Source organism: Hippoglossus hippoglossus, chromosome 3, assembly GCF_009819705.1.
Source record: "Hippoglossus hippoglossus isolate fHipHip1 chromosome 3, fHipHip1.pri, whole genome shotgun sequence".
NCBI lineage: Eukaryota > Metazoa > Chordata > Actinopteri > Pleuronectiformes > Pleuronectidae > Hippoglossus > Hippoglossus hippoglossus.
In genome coordinates this window covers 16,527,458-16,549,965 of record NC_047153.1, presented here as the reverse complement: position 1 = coordinate 16,549,965, position 22,508 = coordinate 16,527,458, and the positions used below count along the sequence as shown (strand labels likewise).

The 22,508-nt window shown below is 40.7% G+C and overlaps 1 protein-coding gene across 1 annotated transcript; it reads left to right on the top strand.

Moving 5' to 3' along the window:
- Window positions 1-2,569: 2,569 nt before the first annotated feature.
- Window positions 2,570-22,161, top strand: syt9a (synaptotagmin IXa). The gene is made up of 7 exons (XM_034581279.1): window positions 2,570-3,258; window positions 9,846-10,341; window positions 10,745-11,300; window positions 17,045-17,165; window positions 17,262-17,433; window positions 17,656-17,785; window positions 21,107-22,161. Exons 1-7 carry the CDS (start codon window positions 3,111-3,113, stop codon window positions 21,173-21,175), a joined length of 1,692 nt encoding a protein of 563 aa, XP_034437170.1. The 5' UTR covers window positions 2,570-3,110; the 3' UTR covers window positions 21,176-22,161.
- Window positions 22,162-22,508: the final 347 nt, after the last annotated feature.

Sequence of the window (22,508 nt, the reverse complement as noted above, 5' to 3'; positions counted from 1 at the left end):
AGAAGCTCCTCACCCAACAAAAAATCAATTGGAATTTATGTAGTAATAAACCAAGGAACTGGACCATTTGCATTGAAACAAACACTAATGTAAAGTGGAGGAGAAGTCACTGAATCCCTATTTAAACAAAGAGTTGTGTTTAGTTTAATCCAATCTGCCTCTCTTACAAACTGTCTTACATACACAGTAGTCTCAGTGGCTCTTCCTTCTGTTTTTGTGTTTTGTATATTGAGTCCCCAGTCTCAGGGGTCCAAACCAATCCCAGTTGAAAACAGCAAACTCATAGAAGCAGCCAGTCACTAAGATACTTCCCCCCCTTGGAACAGCTGGCCTTGTTCTCGGCCCTTGTCCTGAACTCGCTGCAGCCTTTGAAGCACTTTTCCTGTCTGTACTGGCAGAAATGGACAAAGACTCCATCATTTGTTGCTTATAACAAGTGATATGGAAACAAAGTCCCAGTGCAACCTCACTGCTGGTGTCAGGGCTCAGTGCTTAGATATCTAGGTGATGTAATCCTGTCACGGGACTTTCCATGTGACCACCCTTACACCGATAAAGCTCAAACAGTTTATTTTGAAACTCAAGAGGCATCGCAAGTGCCTGTGATGCTAACAGGTTGATTGATTACTGGATGATGGCTCTGCATTTATTTCCTATCCCCAGAAAGGGCTGTTCTTTCAATAAACTCTCCATCTCAGTTCAGGAAACCACAGCCTTGTTCTGCAAAGCAGATGAGATGTATTGATAGATTAAATATGACATATTGATTGACTGACTTGTTGACGTAGTAAGAACGAACTCTTTCAATGCAATTCTGTGCACACCAGGAATTGGTGATTAGTGTTTGATGAAAATGTATAAAGGATCATCTTGTTTTTCCTTCATCTCATGTGAATCATCATCCTCATCACAATAGCGTATAGAGTTAAGAGTTGTAGCAGTTCAGAAATATGAGTGTCTGCAGGTATTCTGCATATTGATCCTTTATCACTCTGAAGCCTCGAAGCACAATAAGGGACCACACGACAAAGATGAGAGAAGAAAAACACATTAAAAAAGAGAAGAGGGAAGTAGAAAAATGCTGAAGAGTTGATAGTGGAGGAGAAAGGCTGAAAGAATGAGAGTTGAAGTGTGCCTTCTGTCTTTGGTAGTTGCCATGGACACCAAGAAAGCTGACTTACTGCTAAGTGAACAATTTTTGAATGGAAAATTCACACACACACACACACACACACACACACACACACACACACACACACACACACACACACACACACACACAGCCACCATTATAGTTACCATTATCTAATCTCTGGGCTCACAAACTGCTACATCTATAACTGCTCAAATTAGTCACATTCTAACCACGATCACATGTTCTTCCCCTGTGTGGAGACAGAGTCGTTCAGGTAACTGATAGGTTCTTATTATCACATAGCAGGAGAGTAGCTGCAACACACCATTTGTAAGACAGAGGAGCAGCAAGATAAAAGCACACAGGGCAGAGCTCATTAGAAATTGTCTTTATCTCTGATGGGAGAGGAATGCTGGGCTCTTTGTTCTTGTTGGAATAAGCATGAAACTCACCCAGAACACAGCAAACCCATTTATCTGTCGCTTTTTTCATCTCCCTAATCTCTTTCTTTTAGCACCTATGGTCTGTGTGTCCCTTTGAAAATTGCCGATAAATGTGAAGCTGTTATATTGATTAAAAAAAGGGGGATTTTGTTACTCTGTTTCCTCTTTTGGCTTCTTCTTTGAACTGATATTTCCCCAGTAACCTCATTAAGGGCTTCTATGCTTCCCCCATTACATCACAACATTACATCACAGATTCTTTCTCAGTTACATAGTTAAGCCTACAGCAGGTGTCTTTGTATGATGCATGTCACAGAGAGCCCGGTTTTACTTGTGGCGTGAAACACACACTCAGGCCATTACTTTTTCCACTCAAGAGCAATGGTATTCATCACCACAGAGAATCTTTGTCATAATTACTGGCCGTGTCAATCACTGAAATGAACTCAGTGAATGTGAAATTGACTGTGGGGCCTTTGGAAAGACTACTTTATAGAAAGAATGGCAGCAAAACAAGGCACAATCTAGAGTATTGAAATTGATTGTCCCACGAGAAATATATGGAGGTGGTGTTGATTATAATTATGCCCTGAGCACTCCAGAAACGATAATGAACAATAGAAAAATAAAGACAGGAAGACAAATAAACACCCTCTCTGTGTGTGCGTGCACGTGTTTCTAATTTCTAACTGTGAATGGCAACACAATCATGGGTGTCACTGCAGATGAGTCCATAGCTGCGGCTGTCTTGGCAAGACCAGAAGAGCTCACTGACAAAAAGACCATTGGAGGGTGACACTGGTTTAACTGGCTGTGCTCCTTTAAGTTCATTTATACAAAACTCACAAATGCAAGATAGGCATACACGAGGGGCTTTTGTGATATATCCCATGTTGTATTTAAAAAATAAAGACAATTCCTTGACTCACACAAGGGGGAGAACACCATGCCATCCCCTGATTGGCCACTTGCAGGCACGTAAAACCACACCAGATTCGTCTTGGCAGAGGAGTGATCTCCGGCTACAGGTAGTGCTGCGATCAGATACAGTTCTTTCTCCATTCATCAGAAAATCATTCTAAACTTTTTCTGAGCTTGTTGCCGCTTGAAGCCGTGAAGACATTACACGACAGAAGCAGCAGCAGCAGCCTCGTGTCTCTGAGGCGCGCACACATTTCAGCACCTCGGACAGCGCACGGCGCCGCAGTGGCGGAGCGTGGATTCAACCGGTGGCTTTGATCCGGAGCAGCAGCGCGAGAGGACCGTCCACTGAATGATGCGTAAAACTCCTCATGTGTCCACATGCGAGGAGGAGCACCTGCTCTCTGGATAACTTGGACTAGTGGGGGTTTTTTCCTCTCTTTGTAGCACACGACGGTTCCATCGTGCGGGTAGGCGTGCCCCTCTGGATGACTCTAAAAAAAACTCGCTAAGCAGCGTGGAGTGTAGGTGACTGTCAGCCGGGCGGAGTGGAGTGGAGTGGTGTGGTGGTGCCTAAAGAGACCCTCCATTTATAAGGATGCTGGTGGGAAATGCCTGGAGACAGAGATGACGAGATTTGTCAAAAGGCGCTTGAACTCCTGTCAGATCTTTGTTCGAAGGGGGAAGTGCAGAACGAGAACTGCCTGAATTTTATCTACTATTTCCGAGACCTCGCCAGGCCACGCTACACGGATTCAGGTGAGGGGCACGGTCATGAGCGCGTGATTCTGGCAGAGGGTCGTATTGGACTGAATTAAGTGAACGGGCATGTGACTTTTTTTCATTGAACATTCTGCGTCAAAAATCCAAAATGTGGAGCGGAGGTGTTGATTTGAGCGTTTTCACACTCACACACGGATTTTTAATTTACATTTGATTGGCTCACTAATCATAAAATTCAATTATATCAATACACCTAACAAATGTTAAATGTTGAGTGTCTAACATTTCAAATCTCATAGCCAATTGTAGTATTGCATCCATAATCTGCATGGGTCTAAATATGTGATCTTAAATTCATTCTTAACAACATATACAGGCAATGATATCGTGTAGTCACATAATGATACATCATATAAAATTATTGTTTTATAATTCTTTTCTGCATGAGTTCGGCTTGTGCCGGTATTACTATGGTGGCACACTTACTGTATCCTACTGCCTTTGAAGTTTACCCTAGATTTAATTCTTCATCTCACTATATGCAGTACAGCCTGTACATGCTGCTGCTTTAAACATTTGCTATATGCATAAAGAAGACCTTTGCAAATTCAGTCAGAGGAAGAAATGTGACCACTGTTCATCAACATCATCTTTATCTGAATGTCATGTGTAGTTGGGTGTGTGTGTGTGTGTGTGTGTGTGTGTGTGTACGATCATTTGAGAAAGCACAGTAACTGCACTACTCCACATTCCTGCACGATTCACTCCCATTAGTTTGCGTTACTACTGATAATCAGTATTCACCACATGAAAGCCCTTTTTTTGAATTTCCACTCCTTTCCCATCCATCCTCCTCCCTCCCTCTGTTCCCTAATCTCACAGCTCTCTTCTCACCCCCCTCATTCATCACAGAGGCCGATCCTGTCTTGTTATTTCCATTGCACTCTATCAGTTTCAAAAGTGGGATTGTTACAGTGCTGTAGTGAGGTTATAGCTGCTGGGATGGCTCGCCTATATAAGGTTATATATATCAACTGATCAATTATTTGCTGGATTATGTCTTGGCCAGACTTTCTAGAATCCGGATGACAGATGACTGATTAGCGATGACAAAATTGATTATAGTGCTTGTGGACAGAGGAAATCTAATTGTTTCCCATTGTTTCCAGCCTTGGTTAGGCTAGCTGTATAACTGGGTGCTGGATGCTTTCTCTATCATAGATCAATCATATACTGCCGGCACAGCTGTCAGGGGCAGTTTGGGGTTCAGTATGTTGCCCAGCTTTGGAATGGGGGTGACAGCGATCGAACCGCAGACTCTCCGGGTAGTGGACAACCCACTCTACCTCTTGAGCCACACCCCCCCTGTTCTGTAATTTGTATTGATATTAATTGTACTCACAGTTTACACTAGTTCTATTTAAGATGAATAACAACCTCTCAGTACGTAGGTAGTTCCATGTTTAGCTTTTTCAGCACTTTACTTGCCTCCTACACTACAGATCCTTTGAAGGTCCTGTACTCTAAATGTGGTCCAGCCTCTTTGTAGTGATGCAGTCTCTGGATCCTTCCAGATGTCTGTCCTCTCCACCAGGCAGCGCTCAGGCCTCCTGCCAAGTTGACTGTGGGCTCAGTGTCCTCAGATCGCAAGTCCCTCGGTTTCTCCAGATTATTCTCCCAAATCACACATACTCTGGTTATCAGGACACTTTGTCTGAGTTACTGTGCTCGCTCTCTTGACAGCACCCACACACACACACACACACCCACACACACACACACACACACACACACACCCACACACACACACACACACACACACACACAGTCTGTCTAGTATTAGCCAGTACTGCTGAATTTGGAGGTTGGGTTACCTTACCCATACCACGTATTGAAAAAAAATAGTGGTGTGATAAGCTGTATTGTCTCATTAACTCTAAAATGCACATAAACATCTAAGCCAAATCAAAAACTTAAGTTTTACAGCATTACTAATAGTAAATATTTCAAAAAGTTAAAGCTTTAAATATGATGTGTTGCTTGATGGAATTCAGTTCAAAATGATTCATGGTTGCATGAGAAGTTCTGAGATGTTTTAGTTTCTTAGTTCTTAAAAACATTTTTCTCTTTTAAGATTTCTTCTCTTATATGACAGACACAGGATTTCTCTTCTCTGAGAAATCCTGTGTCTGTCATATAATTTAAATGAGGCACAACCAAAGACCGAAAACAGAAATACCAGCAAACTGCTCTGGAATATTTTAAGAAATGTGTAAATACTAAATAACATAACTCAAAAGAACTCTTTAAATGGCATATCTCAATAACCATGATTTCCCATTGATGTATGCAATAAAACGATGTAAGGATTAAACATTATTATTTAAAATGCAAGCATGCAGCTCCACAGCACATGATGATAATATTGTCTTTATGTAACAAACTAAATACTTATATTCTGTCACAAAGCAATCCTGTGCATTGCCAAGTAAAACCATGCAACATTTAGACTATAGCATCAAACTGTTACTATGTTCACCATATTTACAAATTATACACATACAGTATGCGTTATTGCTGCAGTAATAAACACTGTCAAAATACATAATATCGGCTACTGCTGCTGTTTCTTCGAGCCACTGATTGTTTTGCGTAATAGTCAAAGCTCTTCATTAAGTCGACCTGTCACAATAAAGATACACAACAAGCTTAATAGCTCAAACAAAAAGAAAGAAGTTCATCAGGAAATGTGTATTTAAGGATTATTATTATGATATTCATTATGAGAAATTCTTCTTTGAACCACATCAACATTCTTTTCTTTTCTAATCAAAGAGTTTTGGCTCATAGAGCAGCAATGTGCTCAACAATGATAGGTTAGTCAAGAAGAGCAATTATTACTGTCTCAAAAAACAAAATGGCATAATGTTACCCATTACAATTATTAGGTAATTGCACTAATTATACACTAATCATTTTTCTTTAGATTTTTTTTTTTAATCCTACAGGCACCTAATAGCATGTTGCACTGTCAGCACATAAACTGGATAAGTCGGTATCACTGCCCTTGCTGAGGATGAGGTACGGCCACAAAATGCCATGGTCAGGAGGATAAAGCCGATGCTGTTAAAACAACACTGTGCAGGAGCCTGGACTTGTTTTACCTCAGAAGATATTTCAAAACAACAAATGAAAGTAAACAGTGCAGCAGCTGGATGGAAGTTAATCAGCACAGTATTAGACACAGATCATTAAGCAGAGGCTTGTAGCTGAAAATATACTGAATCAACAGCTAATATATGAAATAATTAAAGAGGTGGTTCAGTAGATGAACATGTATAAACCATCAGTGGACATGGTTTTCTACAAATAAAACAGGATAATCTTCACCTACAATGTCTGTCCTCCCACCTTCAAACCAGCTTCTCCCACAACAGTTGTTGCTGGGCAACAGTTCACTCCGGCACATGCAGATTAACATTATAGTAAAACCATATTCAGCTGCCTCAAAATACACACATGTTTATTTTGCCTCATTAAAAACAGTCAGTATGTAAGACAAGAAGCAACATTTTTATGAAAGGTCAATGATGTGATTTCATTAAAAAAAATCGGATCTAAACTGGATTAACTGCATCACATCTTTCAGAACTGTGATGTTTTAATTATCGGAGTTTGACAAAGCGAGTGGCTGCTTTCCAAATTTTTTTTTAGAACAAAATTTGGTCCCAAATATTTAACACTAAAATGCTTTATCATACTAATTTAATTATCAAAATTTTGTATGCATTTTTGCATAGAATGACGACTGTTTCTCCCTCATCAGTTCCAGTAATGAAAGGTTAGCAGTCAGTTAACAGCGGGGACCAGTAATGCTGTCAATATATAGGTATCTGATTATTATTACTATAATCATCATTATTGAGATCGACTTGAAAACAGCATCATGATGGATGCAAGGTATGACTCTCATGATACATCAGCAGCTCTAATAACATGTCATTTACTGAATTAGTGATGGATATCAAGACCTGTGCCCTTTGCTCCTGATGGCTGCCACATGGGCTGGTCCATCCCTTTAAAGTCTAGGACCATATTTATAATGCTTATTATCATTATCTGCTAACAGCAAAGCAACTGTTCCTCCATCCAGTGGATGTATGTAAAGGTACAGCTTAGTGGTAATTATATAATTACACCAAGTGTGAGAAACTTACAAATGTTCTCAATCCTTAACAATGTGACCAGCAGCTACTCAAACCAAGCCTTTACTGATACAGTTTATCAGCTGGTGTGAAAAGGGATTAGAATATATACACATACATATTGAATATACAGCTCATTAAATCATCAATCATTAACATCCTAATGCTATGTGACTTGTCATTATTTTACTGCACTAATCAGAAATCTATTTATTTGATTTGACATCATAAATCCGATTCAGATTCTGTTTAAAGATTTTCAAAAGGTATAAATCACAATTTTTTCTTGGACAAACATTTACACCTAATCTTATCTTAAATGTATGAAACATACTTTAAAAATGTCATCAGCCTGATACGACAATTGCTCCAAACCTATTTTTTTGGGGTCTCAGGGACCCAAGCTGTAAAAATATATATTAGTTTGTCATATGCTTCTTCATATGTTTGTGATTGGTGTTAAACTAGTGATCATTTTTACACAGCACATCTTCTAAATCCTGAATCAATCTAATTGGATGTCTGTTGAATGGATTTTTATCTCAGTGTATTCACAGGATGTACGAGAGGGAGTTGCACCTCGAGCTGACCTCAAACCCACGTTACATCACCGACATTAAATGTGTGAAATTGTGACAATACTTTCCTCTGAACAGTTCTTGTGTGTTGACAATGATGACAGTGCAAAGGCAGGAGGGAAAAAAAGCAAAGAAAGAAAATCTTTTGACTGGTAACATTATTATTTCATTTTTTTACAAAACTCGTGTTTTTATTGCATGGAGTCACAGTTTGGACCTCAGTGCTGCCATGTTGCAGCAGGTTCTCTGATTTATCCTTCCACCCACTTCTGGAGAGCCGAGATGATTCAGGCAGCCTTCGGTGACTCTGTTGCACCACACCTCTCCTGCCTCTCCACGGTGACTCGCACACCCTGCGCTGGTGTAAACAAACGCACCGCAGGAATATTCACCGTCGTGTTTTCAAATCCATAAACTCTTTCTCGACAGTCTCAGGCCCGCGGTGTGATACTCCTGTAAAACGTTTATGCTCCCGCTGAAAACACTGCTGCTGCTCTTGCCCACAGGTGCCTTAACTTCAATTTATGTTGGGCATAAAAGTTAGCATAGCATTTTTACTGGAACATGTCCAGGTAATCTGATTTAGCTATACAGAGTTTGAGTTTAGGGTTCACGAGATGGTTAATTTATGTCAACCTTCATTTTACTCAACCCTTATCTGCCACTTTCACTGGTGTGTGATTTGTGTAACAACCTCTTCAGCAGAAGAGAAAGAGCAAAGCTGTAAAACTAAAGTCGACTCTTAACAGTTTGGAGAGCAGGACGGCAATTTAGCTTGGCTTCTACTTAAATAAAATAAGCTGGTTTCTAACTTTCAGTGCTGATGCTGATTAGTTTACGATTTTTACTTCCCCGATTCTTCTGTGTGTCTGTCTGTTTGCAGGATTACACAAAAACTACAGAACAAATTCTTTGAAACTTGGTGAAGGGCTGGGTAATGGGCCAGAGAAGAGCCTGTTAAATTTTGCGTGAAAGGGTGTTTATTAAATTTTTTAAAACACTTTCACTGATTTCCCAGAATAATTCATGGATCTTGAGGTAAAAAAAACTCAACATGTTTAGGGGACTGAATTCTTTTAGCGTGTGTAATTTGGTGCAGCTTGATGGAATCTAAATGGGTCCTTGGGCAGAGGTGCACTCTACTGAAAGCCATTCACTTTGTGTTCATTTATTTGCACAATTATATTGTTGCAACCATAGACCTACACAGTATATTGTAACCTTGATTTATTCTAATGAGATGTCCTCTTTCCAAGTTTATTCCAAACTTTTTCACGTGAATAAAATAACAGCTCAGCAGCTTTTACAGTATTACACAGTGTGTGTATGAACATGAATTGAATGCTGCTTTTCTTTTAACAAACTATTAGTCTGCTGTTATCTGCAAAGGACTGAAAATACAGCGTGGGGCACACTCCACTTGGGGGACAGATATGAGGCTGCAGGATAATTAAATAATTGTAGTTAATCCTAATTAATCTTCTGAGGGATTCTTTGTAACAATAGAAGAGAAAAGGAGAGAAGAGAAAGAAAGCTACCGTCCCAGTTATAATAAACCAAGTTTTTTTGTTAGGTAATCCAAAGAAGTGATTTGTTCCAACACATTCCTCTAATGTGACACCACAGCTGAATGAAAAACCAGCCAAACACATCACATGCCCCTGAGTGTTACTGTAATAACACTGTGATTCAATATTTTAGAAGAGTTTTCAAACTATAAAACGTATAAAAGTGGCGTAAGATGGTAAATGGGGTCAAATCTTGACTTTGCAACAAACCAGGAATCAAAGTGAATCCACTGTCAGAGCCTTATTTCCTGTGTCTCTTGTCACCTTCTCAGATATATCAGTGAGTCTGCTGTCACTGGTGGTGACTGCCTGTGGCTTAGCCCTGTTTGGAGTCTCTCTCTTCGTCTCCTGGAAGCTCTGCTGGATACCATGGAGAGAGCGTGTCCTCTCCCCCACCACCAAGGAGACCCATGGGCACCTCCACCCAACCATGAGCCTTCTGCCCTCACAGCATGCACCCAGACAGCCAGTTTACACAGCCGTGGACCCACCGCCGCACGGCCGCCTTGAATCCTCACAATGCTCCATCGCCAGAGAGCCCACTCCTGTGGCATCTGTTGTGTCGGTGGAGGTTCCGGTCACTCCGGTGTCACCGCCACCCGTGGTCCTGGCCACGCCTGAGGCAGCCATGAAGATCAGTCACACGTCTCCAGACATCCCACTGGACGCCCAGACTAAAAGTCGGGAAAATGGAGTCCACACTAACCCTCGCATGCAGAGACAGACCACTGAACCTCCACCATCTGGTCGCACAATGGCTGAAATTGGGTCAGTTGAAGATTTCTGATTTCTTTGGCTAAGGCAGAATTACTGCAAAGCTTATAATAGTTTTTACTTAATACTTCCTTTCTTCAAGTCTAATATTAATTAGTGTTTGAACTGATCAGTACTCAAATTATTGCCAGACCAAAACATCGATATAAGATGATTCTGCAAAACCTTGTTTAATGCCAAGGTTTTTTTAAAATTATTTATTCATTATAATATTTAACCCTCTGCCTGGCTACATACATGTGTCGGGGACAGTAGCTCCTAATTTGATGCACAGTATCGGTGTAAACTATAAAGGTTCAGAAATTGTCCAATCCGGACATGAATGTCTTCATATGTTCTTTCTGATTAAACCTGTTGCTGTATAATGGCGTGTCTTGTTGATTACCTCTGCCCACAGACAAGGGACGATTCGTAGACATATGAACTTGTCTAACCCGGACTTCAACGTGGCCCAGTTCCAAAGGCAGGACTCCCTCACTGGAATGGGACTGGGCCTCGGCCGTCTCAAACCCGAGCTCTACAAACAGCGCTCCCTTGAGGGAGATGAAGTAAATCACAGAGGAGGAGGCTGTGGACGCCTCAGCTTCATCCTCAAATTTGACTGTGACCAGGAGCAGCTAATAGTTAAGATCCACAAAGCAGAGGACCTGCCAGCCAAGGACTTCTCTGGTACCTCTGATCCTTACGTTAAGATCTATCTGCTGCCCGATCGTATGACCAAACACCAGACCAAGGTGCACCGCAAGACGCTGAACCCTGTGTTTGATGAGGTCTTCCTGTTTCCTGTGGCGTACTCTGAGCTTCCTACACGCAAGCTGCACTTCAGTGTCTATGACTTTGACCGCTTTTCTCGCCATGACATTATTGGCCAAGTGGTTGTGGACAACTTCCTGGATCTGGCCGATTTCCCGCGGGAGACAAAACTCTGCCGGGAAATCCAGTATGTCTCCACGGTGAGTCAGCACTTCTGTTCATAACGATAAGTTTGCTTTGTTATATTTAGGGAAATATTGAAATATTATCACACATGGCAAGAAGTGTTTTATCACATCTTACAGATTTGCTGCGACTATGCTGAGAGCCTCATGTCTGGTCCACATTTGAGCCTCGCATTGACGGCATAAAGTATAAGATAGAAATGTCTGCTTTTTAAATACTCTGAGCTGTGGGCTCCGAACAAACAAGAGGAAGATGAGTTGGTAGGTGAGGTGAACAGGTCTCGCTTTGATAAAGAGGATTTCTCTTGATGACTGTGCTCTGTCTCTCTCTGTTGTGAGATAGAGAGTCTAGTACTGACGGATGAAGTGTCTGCTCAATACCAGACCAGCCACTGCAGAAATCCTTCTCACACATCTGTACAAATATATAATATTTTCACACATTTGTTTTATTGCCTTTTCAGAGCTAGTTATTGAATAAAAAATGGTATCTAGCCAAGAAATACTGTAGAATTAGTGTGTAGATACATTCAAGATTGCTGTTAAAATATAAGTCCTCTCTTTTGTGTCACACATTGTGAGGATACGTGATAGAGACTCAGTTGTAGGACAGTGAAACATTTTCATTTCACATTTACTGCATCTGTCACAAATTGTCTTTTACAAACATCTGTTAATGAAGTCCAGAGTGAGACTTCCTAAGGTCAACAGGATTTAAAGCACTTATGTCTGGGTGTTAGACAGACAGAGAGCGAGAGAGAATCAGTCTGACCAAAACCTTTTATTTCAGAATAAAAATGTATAAAGTATCCACAATTGCTAGCATCTGCTTAACCAGCTCTTTTTGGCCTTTTCCCAGTTACATAACACATCTGAAAGATATGTGACAAATTGTCATGGACAATGTCCGTAAATATTCATGAGTGTATGCTTCCAGTGATTGCTCTCATTGATAGGCATCTGGGATGGATGCGAGAGTTTAACCAGGTGTAATGTGCAATTGATCCTGTTCTTCATGGCATGCCTGAGTAGCATTAATAAGACTCCATGCTATTGATTGCTCCCGACAATTTATTTCATCCCAGGAAGATCATTGAGGCAAGATCAATGAAGCAGAGCGGTTTAAAGGAAAATATGTTTTCTTTTTCATCATGGTTGAAGTTTCATATGAGTAAATGGGTTAAATTGTCATATATATAAATGGACCACGTTTTCATAGCTGTTGTAACATTTTACTCATAAAAGTTATTGCTTGGATTTTGGTGGAAACGTGGCAACTAAAACGTCCCCAACAGCCACGGTCAGATGGTCTGTAAACTGTGATGAATGTTCCCAATGGTCAGCTTGGATCATAATTTCTCTTCCCAATACTTTTGACTAGCATGTGGGGTTATTGTCTGACTGCTCAAGTATTCTTCTTTCAATGCTGCAGCCTTCAGAATTCTCAGCAACACGTTTTTTACAATGTTGCATGTGCAGCGTATGTAAAGGACTTACACAGCAGCCATTCCAATTTAATGAGCTTTGTACCTTAGTAACCTGCTTCTATGTGCCCTACTGATCCACCTCTCAATCCAGGCTAAATACAACCACTACAGTAATGTTATGAATGTAATTTAGCCGAGAAACACCTTGAAAAACCACCTTGAAATTGTGTGTTTTTCTGCCCTCTGTCTCTCACACAACACAACTGCATCACATAATCATTTTCATGGTCATTCATGCTTTCCTTGTGAATGACTGCTCCTTTGTGTATCACCTTTGTGTATGAATGTTGTTTTAACAGCCAGATGGTGCTCCAGTTTTATAGAAGCAGAACAACATGTGAAAGGCGACATATTTATCACCTGTACATCAAATTTAATCAACACCACGCTCAGTTTCTCCTGAAAAAAGAAAAAAATGTAAGGTTGCATATTGCAAAATATCAACCTGAATCAGAATGTGAATATGGCAATCAGTCACTTTCTGATTATTCGACTGGAGGTTTTTGTTCATGGGTGGGGTTGAGTTCTGCACCGCCTGACACTTTGAATTGTGCTTTTGCATTTAATGTAGGATTTTGAAACTAGAGTTGATGTTATCCAGTTTCGTGATCATATGTATTAAAACTTAATTATGTTTACAAGACCTCAGATCTCAAATCTAATTTGGCACTTGAAAATCTGTAGGGTTTTGAGACTAAATCAATTTTGCTCCTTGATTTAATTCTGTCAATGTAAAGTTATGTGGAAACTGCACTTTAACTGCTATATAACATGTATTTGTTTACTGATAAATTGTATCATGCAAAATAACCAAGCTATAGAGTTGTACCTGACAAAAAACACATAGTACAGATGGATACTCTGCCTTAGATTCAATTCATTTCTCTGCCCAACTGCGAGAAGGGAACACAAATCATCCCGGAAAGAAATAATATCTTGGGAAAGTGATAGAAGGAAGCTGCAAGGCAGCGTCATATGATGGAAGTAGCCTGAAACGAAGCAAAGAGATATGGGACTAGTCCGTCAAGCTGCCAGTTATAAAGAACCAGAGAGCCAAGTTGAAACAATTTACCTTTAGGGATGCTTGGAAATGTCAGAAAGCTATCTGGAATGACAGCATTTGCCAGTGTTGGAATGTTGCTATTGAGGATCGTATGAACAGATTGTGAATTCTACATTATAGTTAAATTGATAAGTTTATTGCCAACATTAGTGCTTCATCTATGCATCAGGGAGGAAGGTTGTAGTAGAAGTCGGCCAAGCTGCTCTTATGGCGTAAAAGCTGAGGCGTGGTGGGATACACTGGTTGAAATTATGTAATTTTTGTCATATCCATCACTGATATTGAAATATGTTCAAGTACTTTAAAGCTTGCATACAAATGTCCACCCATCCATCTATCCATCCATCCTTCCATTCGTCCATCTGTCCATCAGCTAGGTTGCTTGTCTTTTGAGGGTTGTGGGTGCTCGTGTCGACTCCAGCTGACATTGGGTGAGAGGCCTTTACTGAGTGCACTCTAGCTTTTTTTTCAGATGTGTATAACTTCACTGTAGAAAATGGTGCCTATCTGTATATTCTTCAGGCTACTGATTGCAGCAGATATCAACTTGTCAGCCACTGCATGGTTTAAAGCACAAAAGCAACACATACAGTAGCTGGAGACCAAAAAAAAATCTTCCTACTCATGGCCTCTAAAAATACTGGCAGCCAGAACCCTTCTGCTCTCTGCGAGTCTGTCTCGGTCTTTCTCTCACGCTTTCTCTGTATATGTGCCTTCTTCTTGTAACCTGTAAATGGTGAAATCAAAGGAGAGTTACATAGATCCCTCAAGCCGTCTTTATAAAGTCCACCAGACTTACATGTAGGTTCTCGGCCAATCAGGCCAAGCTCGTCCCTTTACACAGTGCAAGTCATATTTATGGACATCACAACCCCACTTGGCATCAACAAAGTCAGCAGCTGTGCCCCACATTCACATTCTCACTGGGTTTTGAGAACATAAAAGAACAAGGAATTGAGTAGTTTATTCAAAGATGATTATGTGCAAAGTATATTCACTTGAGTGTGGTGTTGATGGAGAGGAAATGGAGAGATAAAAGTGCCATCCAAACCCAGAACAAAATGTACACTAGTACATTCATTTTTGTCGACTAACTGCAGTAAGAGTATACTGTACTACTGTATATATAGTGTTATGTATTGAATTACAATGTGGAATGTTGCACGAGTGGGACTCAAGCAGTTTGAGGAGCATCAGAGTTCTCCCTGTCCATGTAGATCTGGTCTCACTTTGTAAGCATTTTCTATCTTGAGTGAGAGCTCAGAGGCAAAGTTCACCAACTTAACACCATCTTAACACGTTAATAGACACATGGATCAGTGCTTGATCCAGTCAGTGTGCATGAATGTCTGCAGTCAGTGCCATGGCCAGCGGATTGGTTGAACAAGAACAAGTTCATGCATATTTCATGCATAGTTTGTTAGAGGGAGAAGCCTGCGCAAAAAACACAAGAATGTACAAAGCTAGTACTTTGCAGTATAAACATTTAACAAAACCAACATTGTTTAATGAGAACATTGGCAAAGGTGTAAACCAAAAGACATTCAATATTAAAATGTGCCTGAACATCATGCCAGTACTTTACCTAATATGTGCATGACAGGAACTGAATGTTCTAGCTACCAGTTGGTTGGTTTGTATGTTTGTACGCAAGATTAATAGAAAAATAAAACTGTATGGAAGGATGCAGAAAATGTTATTATATTTGCTTTCTTCAACATTGTAAGATCAAGTGTTTTTCACTGATTTCCGAGGAAGTCATTCATGGATCTCTTTTTTTTTCTTACAGTTTCAGACCCAACTCATGCACACACACACACACACACACACACACACACACACACACACACACACACACACACACACACACACACAGTCCCTCATAGGTTGTTACCATTGCAGCAGAACCCATTTGTCACATTCACTGTACAGACTGTTTCACTTAATGGGTAGAAATGCCATGATTATCATTTAGTGATGATTTCTGGTGGGATGGACCATATGGGTTGTTTCACTGCCAGATTTGGCTTGTTTTTCTCTGCGGTAGAAGCAGATTGTAAGTTGACGGGAGAGACTGTTATTTTTTTATGATTTTGAAGCAATGGAAATGCAGACAAAAGAAATATATTTTATTACTATTACATGTGGCTTGCTGTTTTTTTGTTTTTTGTTATATCTGATTGATGGTTTTGCATTTTAATGTGCTAGAACACACCTGAATACATTCTGTGTCACTTGTGAAATATGGGATTCAGCCGATTATAGTAGAGTGCAGCGTAACGTTCGACCAGGAGGTAATAAAAGACATTTGTTGCCTGAGAGTGATTCTGGAGCACATGAACCATGGCACTAATCTTTCTCTATCCACCTGTATCTCCGGTGTGCAAAAAGACCACGGACAATGCAGCATGATAAGCCCGTGGGTTCCTTCTGTGACGTTAAATGCATTCTCTAAAAGGTTGTCGGTAATCTATCATGCAAACTCAACTGCCTTACACCATAGCCTTGTTGAATACTTGACTCTGACTGTAACTAAAGAGCCATGTCAAGAGACAACTCTTTTTCTGCTCTCTCCATAGCTCCACATCTCTCCCTCCTTTGCTTTCTCCCACACTCACACTGGCCCATTCACAGATAGAGATCACAGTTAAAAACAAGTGTCATATTACAGAAGACGACATTCGCGCTCAGCAATCAAGACAAATGGTAATAGAGATAAAAGAAGTGTGTGTGTAAATCAGGGAAGGGCAGTGGAGGAGTAGCTCAGTAGATCAGAGATTCTACTGTACGAGTTGTTCGCCCGACACGATTGTGTGTTTTCCTGGTTCTCACTTCTTTAGTGAAGCTATTTTAAGAGCAAGTGACAAGTCAGCTCTTGGCTTCCCTGCAGTTGGACAGAAGACTCCCTGTTGGGTGAAATGTGGGAGGCTTTTATTTGAGCCATCTGACAGAGGAGAGTATTCCTTAACTGAAACACATTTCAGCTCTGTAACCAAGTGTCAAAGGGCCATGCCATTATTCTTCACCTTCGGCTGATGTGCAGCAGGGAGAAGCAGCGGAGCCAGAAATAAAGGCTCTCTTATTAAGAGTGCCTATCATGTTGTTTTTATCCATGTAAATGCAACAGGAACATACATGATAAAAAAGAGTAAAACACCATGAACAGAAATCTTATGGTATGGTATAATATGTTTTGTGTTGTCTTTCAGGATAACGTGGACCTCGGGGATCTGATGTTTTCACTCTGTTACTTGCCAACTGCAGGCAGATTGACTATTACCATGATAAAGGCTCGAAATCTGAAGGCCATGGATATCACCGGTGCATCTGGTAATTACAATCTGATACTGTCTACAACTACAGGGTCTCACTGGAATCCTGAATGGAAATGAATGACTTCCCATTCCGTTTCTCTCACTTTCACAGACCCGTACGTGAAGGTTTCTTTAATGTGTGATGGCCGCCGACTGAAGAAGAGGAAGACGTCGACGAAGAGGAACACTTTGAATCCAGTGTACAATGAGGCTATTGTCTTTGATGTTCCTCCAGAAAACATAGAGCAGATCAGCCTTCTGATTGCAGTGATGGACTATGACCGGTAAGGAACCTTTACATATTCATTCATATCAGTTTTGCATGAAAAAAAAAAGATGAAATACTTTCAAAGCGCAATGAAATGATTTGACTGAAATTCCTATCACACAAATTGACAGCTTTATGTCATTTTTTCCTCCACTCAGGATGTAATGCAGCGTTATTTTTGGAATGCAGGTTTGTCGTGATCACATTTCTTCCCCCTCTCTCTCTCCTGCTCCTACAGCGTGGGCCATAATGAGGTGATTGGAGTGTGTCGAGTCGGTAACGATGCAGACAGCCTTGGTCGAGACCACTGGGGTGAAATGCTCACATATCCACGGAAACCTGTCGCCCACTGGCATCCTCTTGTCGAGGTGAGTTGGCATTACTGTGATGGGGGGGGGGGACATACACTGATCTGCTACAATATTAAAAGTACCAGCCCCAATATGGTGTAGGTCACATGTGTGTCTGCAACACAGCCTCAACTCAGAAAGGCACGGGCTTCACAAGGCCTCTGAAGGTGACCTGTGGTCGTTAGCATCAGATCCTGTTAATTGTGAGGTGGGGCCTCCATCCCTCCATCAGATGCTGGATCCTCACCTTTAACATATTCCTTCAACCATTCCTGAGCAATCTTTGCAGCATGGCAGGGTGAACTATACTGAACGGGTCCACTAGGGAATACCGGGATGAGGGTACATGGTATGCATTCATATTTAAGTAATGCAGATGGTATGTGTCAAAGTAACATTGCCCCGAGCATCATAGCACCTCCACCAGGTTGCCTTATTCCCATAGTGCATCTTGCTGCCATCTCCTCCTCAGGGTCAATAACTCACACACACCCGGCCATCTGCGTGATTTAAAGAAAACATGATTCATCAGACCAGCCCGCCTTCTTCCATCTCTCATGGTCCAGTTCTGACACTCATGAGCACGTCGTGGGCAGTTCTGCCATGGACAGAGGTCATCATAGGCACTCTGAGTGGTCCGCGTCAACACAGCAAGCTGTGACGCAGCTTCGAGAGCCTTCTATCAAAGCCAGCAAGCTTTAGAGATTTTTGTGCTACAGTTCTTCTGTGGGATCGGAACACATGGGTTCTGCCTTTATTCCCTACATTCATCAATAAGTGTCGGGCACCAATGACCCTGTTGACAGTTCACTGGCTATCCTTTCTTAGACCAGTTTGATAGGTCCTCACCACTGCATAATAGAAAACAACCCGCAAGACCCTAATGTTTCAGAGATCTGACCCAGTTGTTCAACCATCACAACATGGCCCCTGTCAAAGTCTCTCAGCTTCCAACACATTAACTTCAGTAACTTACTGTTGACAGGTGCCACTGTGACAAGATCATCAATGTTGCTCACTTGCCATGTCTGTGGTTTTAACGTTGGGGCTGGTGTGTATCCATTCATAAGGAATGAGCATGAACATTTGTTTTGTTTGATAACTCTAATTTGCAGGGAACATTGTCAAGAAATGAAGTTTGACATCTGCAGGTTCCAGTCCTCACAACGCCCAGTCTTTTCAAAGTACAATGAAATGAACAATATCAGTCAGGACAGAAGTGAAGTGCAATTCTAATTGTATATCATTTTTGCTTTTATAGGCAGTTTGTGGATATAGAGCATTATTTAGCACTTCAAGCACATTGCACTATAATATTTGAAGGTAAAGGCAAGAGAAAATTACAAGAGGCAAATCAACTGTGTCAAACAAGATGTGCAAGACAAATAAGATTTTACAATATAAAGATGTAGATTTTTTTTAAAGAGAGGATTGCTGGAAGAAAAACTGCAGAAACTGTAAAGGAATAAGTGACAAAGCCCAATCGCTGCCCAGTCCAGCACAGTGGCTTCATTAGTATTCACTGATACAGTAGTGTGTTCTTACAGTGAGGCTGTGAAAAGATTTTTGGTCAGCAGCAATGGGAATTTGTCTGCAAGCTACTGAAGATCAAAGTAGAAAAAAATCTATATCTTCTATTGGCTGAGAGGTTTATTGACGGGTTATACGTCATCCTGAGACACACAGAACCATTGTGCGTCTGATTTCTCCATTGAGATCATATTGGTTCCACTGAGGGTGATGCTGTTTCACTGAAGGAACATATCTCAATCTGATTGTGGACACAAATCTTCTGCCAAAGTTACCATGGTGATGCACACGTGTCTTCCGCACTAAATGACCACATGGCTCATTTGTCCCAACCCTCTGATGTGACCCAGAGGAGCATGGGTCTAAACTAGTGCCATGATGGCAGGTGCATTGGACCTGTGTTGTCACGGTTACAAGAAGTCATTATCAGTACACTTGAGCACATAAATCAACTTGGTTATAAGTGCAGGGAAGTACTGTAGTTTAGGATATAATAATAAGTCCTTTAGGTTGGAGGACGTTATTGTCAACATTGTGAAACAAACATTGATGACAAAAAAGAATGTTGATTATTGGTTTCAAAGAGGAAAAGCCTGTATTTTGTAAACGCCTCCTTCCAAACTAACACTGACTTTGTCACTCTATGCAATATGTCATAATGACTATGGCAGCTTGAGGTCGGCATTCCGTAAAACGTTATCCCAGGACAGTCTAGATGTGCAGTACCTAGTGTAAACACATTTTTTTAAAGTCTAAAGAGGCCAGTTTTCAGTCGTAGTTATCTTGGTTAATACGCAAAGATTTATATACCTATCTTCAAGAGCGTTTATATTCTTTATCTCCCTAGTGTTTTTAGATAGTGCAGTGGGAAACCAGCGAGGGAGACAAAGTAGACAACGCTCTAATGTGATTCAGCCCCAGGCATGTTAGGCTACACCTGGGTCCAGATTTGAAACCAACTCAGCTCTCTAATGGTAGTTAACATTTTTAATGTGGCAAATAAAATATACAAAATTAGTCAAAAATCTACCATTGGAGAGACTTTAGATTTTTTGTGATTTGCAGAGAACAGAGTGTGGATTAGGGACAGAGCTACACAAACCACAGAGAAGATATGAACGGCAGAGAGGAGGAAGTCTGCAGAAGAGTTGAAGGATTTTGTCTCTGATCTGTGCACTCAGCCTGAAAAAGCTCTTTATTGTGTGAGTTTGTGCGCTTCAAAAAAAAAAAACGTAGACACAGTGATGGAGGGAGAAAACTGAAAATTGAGCTTGTTATGTTTCTTTGGGGTTATTTGGATGAGTAGTACTTTGAAATCTTCATTGGTGCCTCAAGAAATTACATATATTATTCACTTCCTCCCAAGTTATTTCAGTCAAAGTTGTTCTTTTTTGATCCTCACGCCACTTCCCAAACTGCAGAGAGCTGCAGTTTGATAGTTTTCAAAGTACAGATCTGTTCACAGGTTTGTTTGCCAGGTAAGCCACTTTGCCTGAAAAAAAGCTTTCATCCCCTTGTTTGGAATCAGCAAACAAAACAGCCACAGTGGCGCAGTCTATTCCAATAGAGAATAGAGAATACATAAATAAACTAACTTCACAAAGATCTGAAATGAATTGGGAGGGATTCACCGTTTCTTTTATTTCCCAATTCATCACTTTGCTGATGAGATGTTATGAGATGGGGGGGAAAAAAGACTCAAGCTTTATTTGATGGGACTGCACATCTCTTAATACAACTGTGTGATATATGTACCCTGTATTTCCATGCATGGTAAAGCTCTTGGTATTGTTGATTGTTTTTCTACAGTACCAGGGGACCACAGGAAGTAGCCAGGGAGGATCATGTAACTCTCTGAGGACGCCTCCCTCCCCATAGCCTTGAATAACAATTCACCTGAGAGCACGAATCAACCCGGAGCCTCGGCTGTACCTTTGGACGGTGGTGCCGCTGTGCGCTGCATACACACGCTCCTGAAAGAAGGATGCAGACATCCACAAACTTCTATGGAAACGAGAGACAAACCGTCTCGAGCTCTGTTCAGTCGGATCAGTTGCATGTTGAATGAACGCAGAGATGGATGTTTTCTTTTCTATGATGTTCAATAAGAAAAACAAGACACACATGCAGACATTTTAAGTGTCTGCTATTCCTGGGTTTAAACAGTAGTTACTGTTCTTTTTTTAAAAACATAGTCTTGTTACTTGTTACCTGTATCAATGAGGTGAGTCTGTATTTTGCACATTGTACTTACAACCAGTTGAGCTGCCATACTGATTCTTTTTTAATTTGGTGGTGAATTGGTGCATGAGGTCACGGTTTGATGGGATATTTCCTCCTCAGTTGTTTGTTTCTGTTTTATCTTTTGGGAATACAGTGTGTTGTTCTGTCAGTTGATGTGCAGTGAAGGTCGATTTCTAGACAAAGTATCTGTAAGTAAAATATGTTAAATGTTATCAATAAATATTATTCCATTAAAAAAAACTCAATTGTTGATCTTTGCCCGCTCCCTTTTTTTGTGTGCGGTATAATTTAATTGCACAATGATTTTTCTATTCATCTTTTGGTTTACAGTCTATGGATTCTACACAGGCAACAACTAGAAAACCTGTGAAACAATAAAATATGGACATTTAAATGGAAAAAGTTAGAAAAGGTAGCGTATCAGAGGTTTCAGACAAAACACTGAATTGGACTGTGAACAGATTATGAATGCCTGTAGGCACAGCTCTGACGTGAACCTCTGCCAAATTACAAACTACTATAAAGTTGTTTTTGAAACAGTTAAAAAACTAAACTAAACTAAACTTGGAAATACTTTATAACTAGACACATTCGCAGTGGTTCCCCTTGAGGTGAGCAATTAATTTATTTTCAAGTGTGCACAGGATTGGAAGCAGTCAAATGTGTTGCTCATAATTTGCTAGTTGTTGTTGGTGAGCAGTAAACCATGGGATTGAGAATGAACCTTCAGAAAGCCATGGATGAGTGCACAGTGTGAGCTAAAGCTGCTTTTTTGCATGTAAACAGGAAGTGACTGTTTGTTTGACATAATCCTTTTGCATCCAGAAGTTTGTCGGACTTATTGGATGAGTGGGAACCTCCTCACCTGGAACTTCCCCCTCTATTTTTCTTCCATTTGGAACATTTCAGTTTCCATCATGCTCCTTTCTCATTTAATTTACTTAACTGGCTTACAGCCAGCGTTTGT

Bases quoted from the DNA above. Each gene is read 5' to 3' on its own strand.
- syt9a (XM_034581279.1), top strand. From the start codon at position 3,111: ATGCCTGGAGACAGAGATGACGAGATTTGTCAAAAGGCGCTTGAACTC. The intron at 17,434-17,655 runs GTAAGGAACCTT...CTGCTCCTACAG, and splicing joins GCAGTGATGGACTATGACCG to CGTGGGCCATAATGAGGTGA. The intron at 17,786-21,106 runs GTGAGTTGGCAT...GTTTTTCTACAG, and splicing joins ACTGGCATCCTCTTGTCGAG to TACCAGGGGACCACAGGAAG.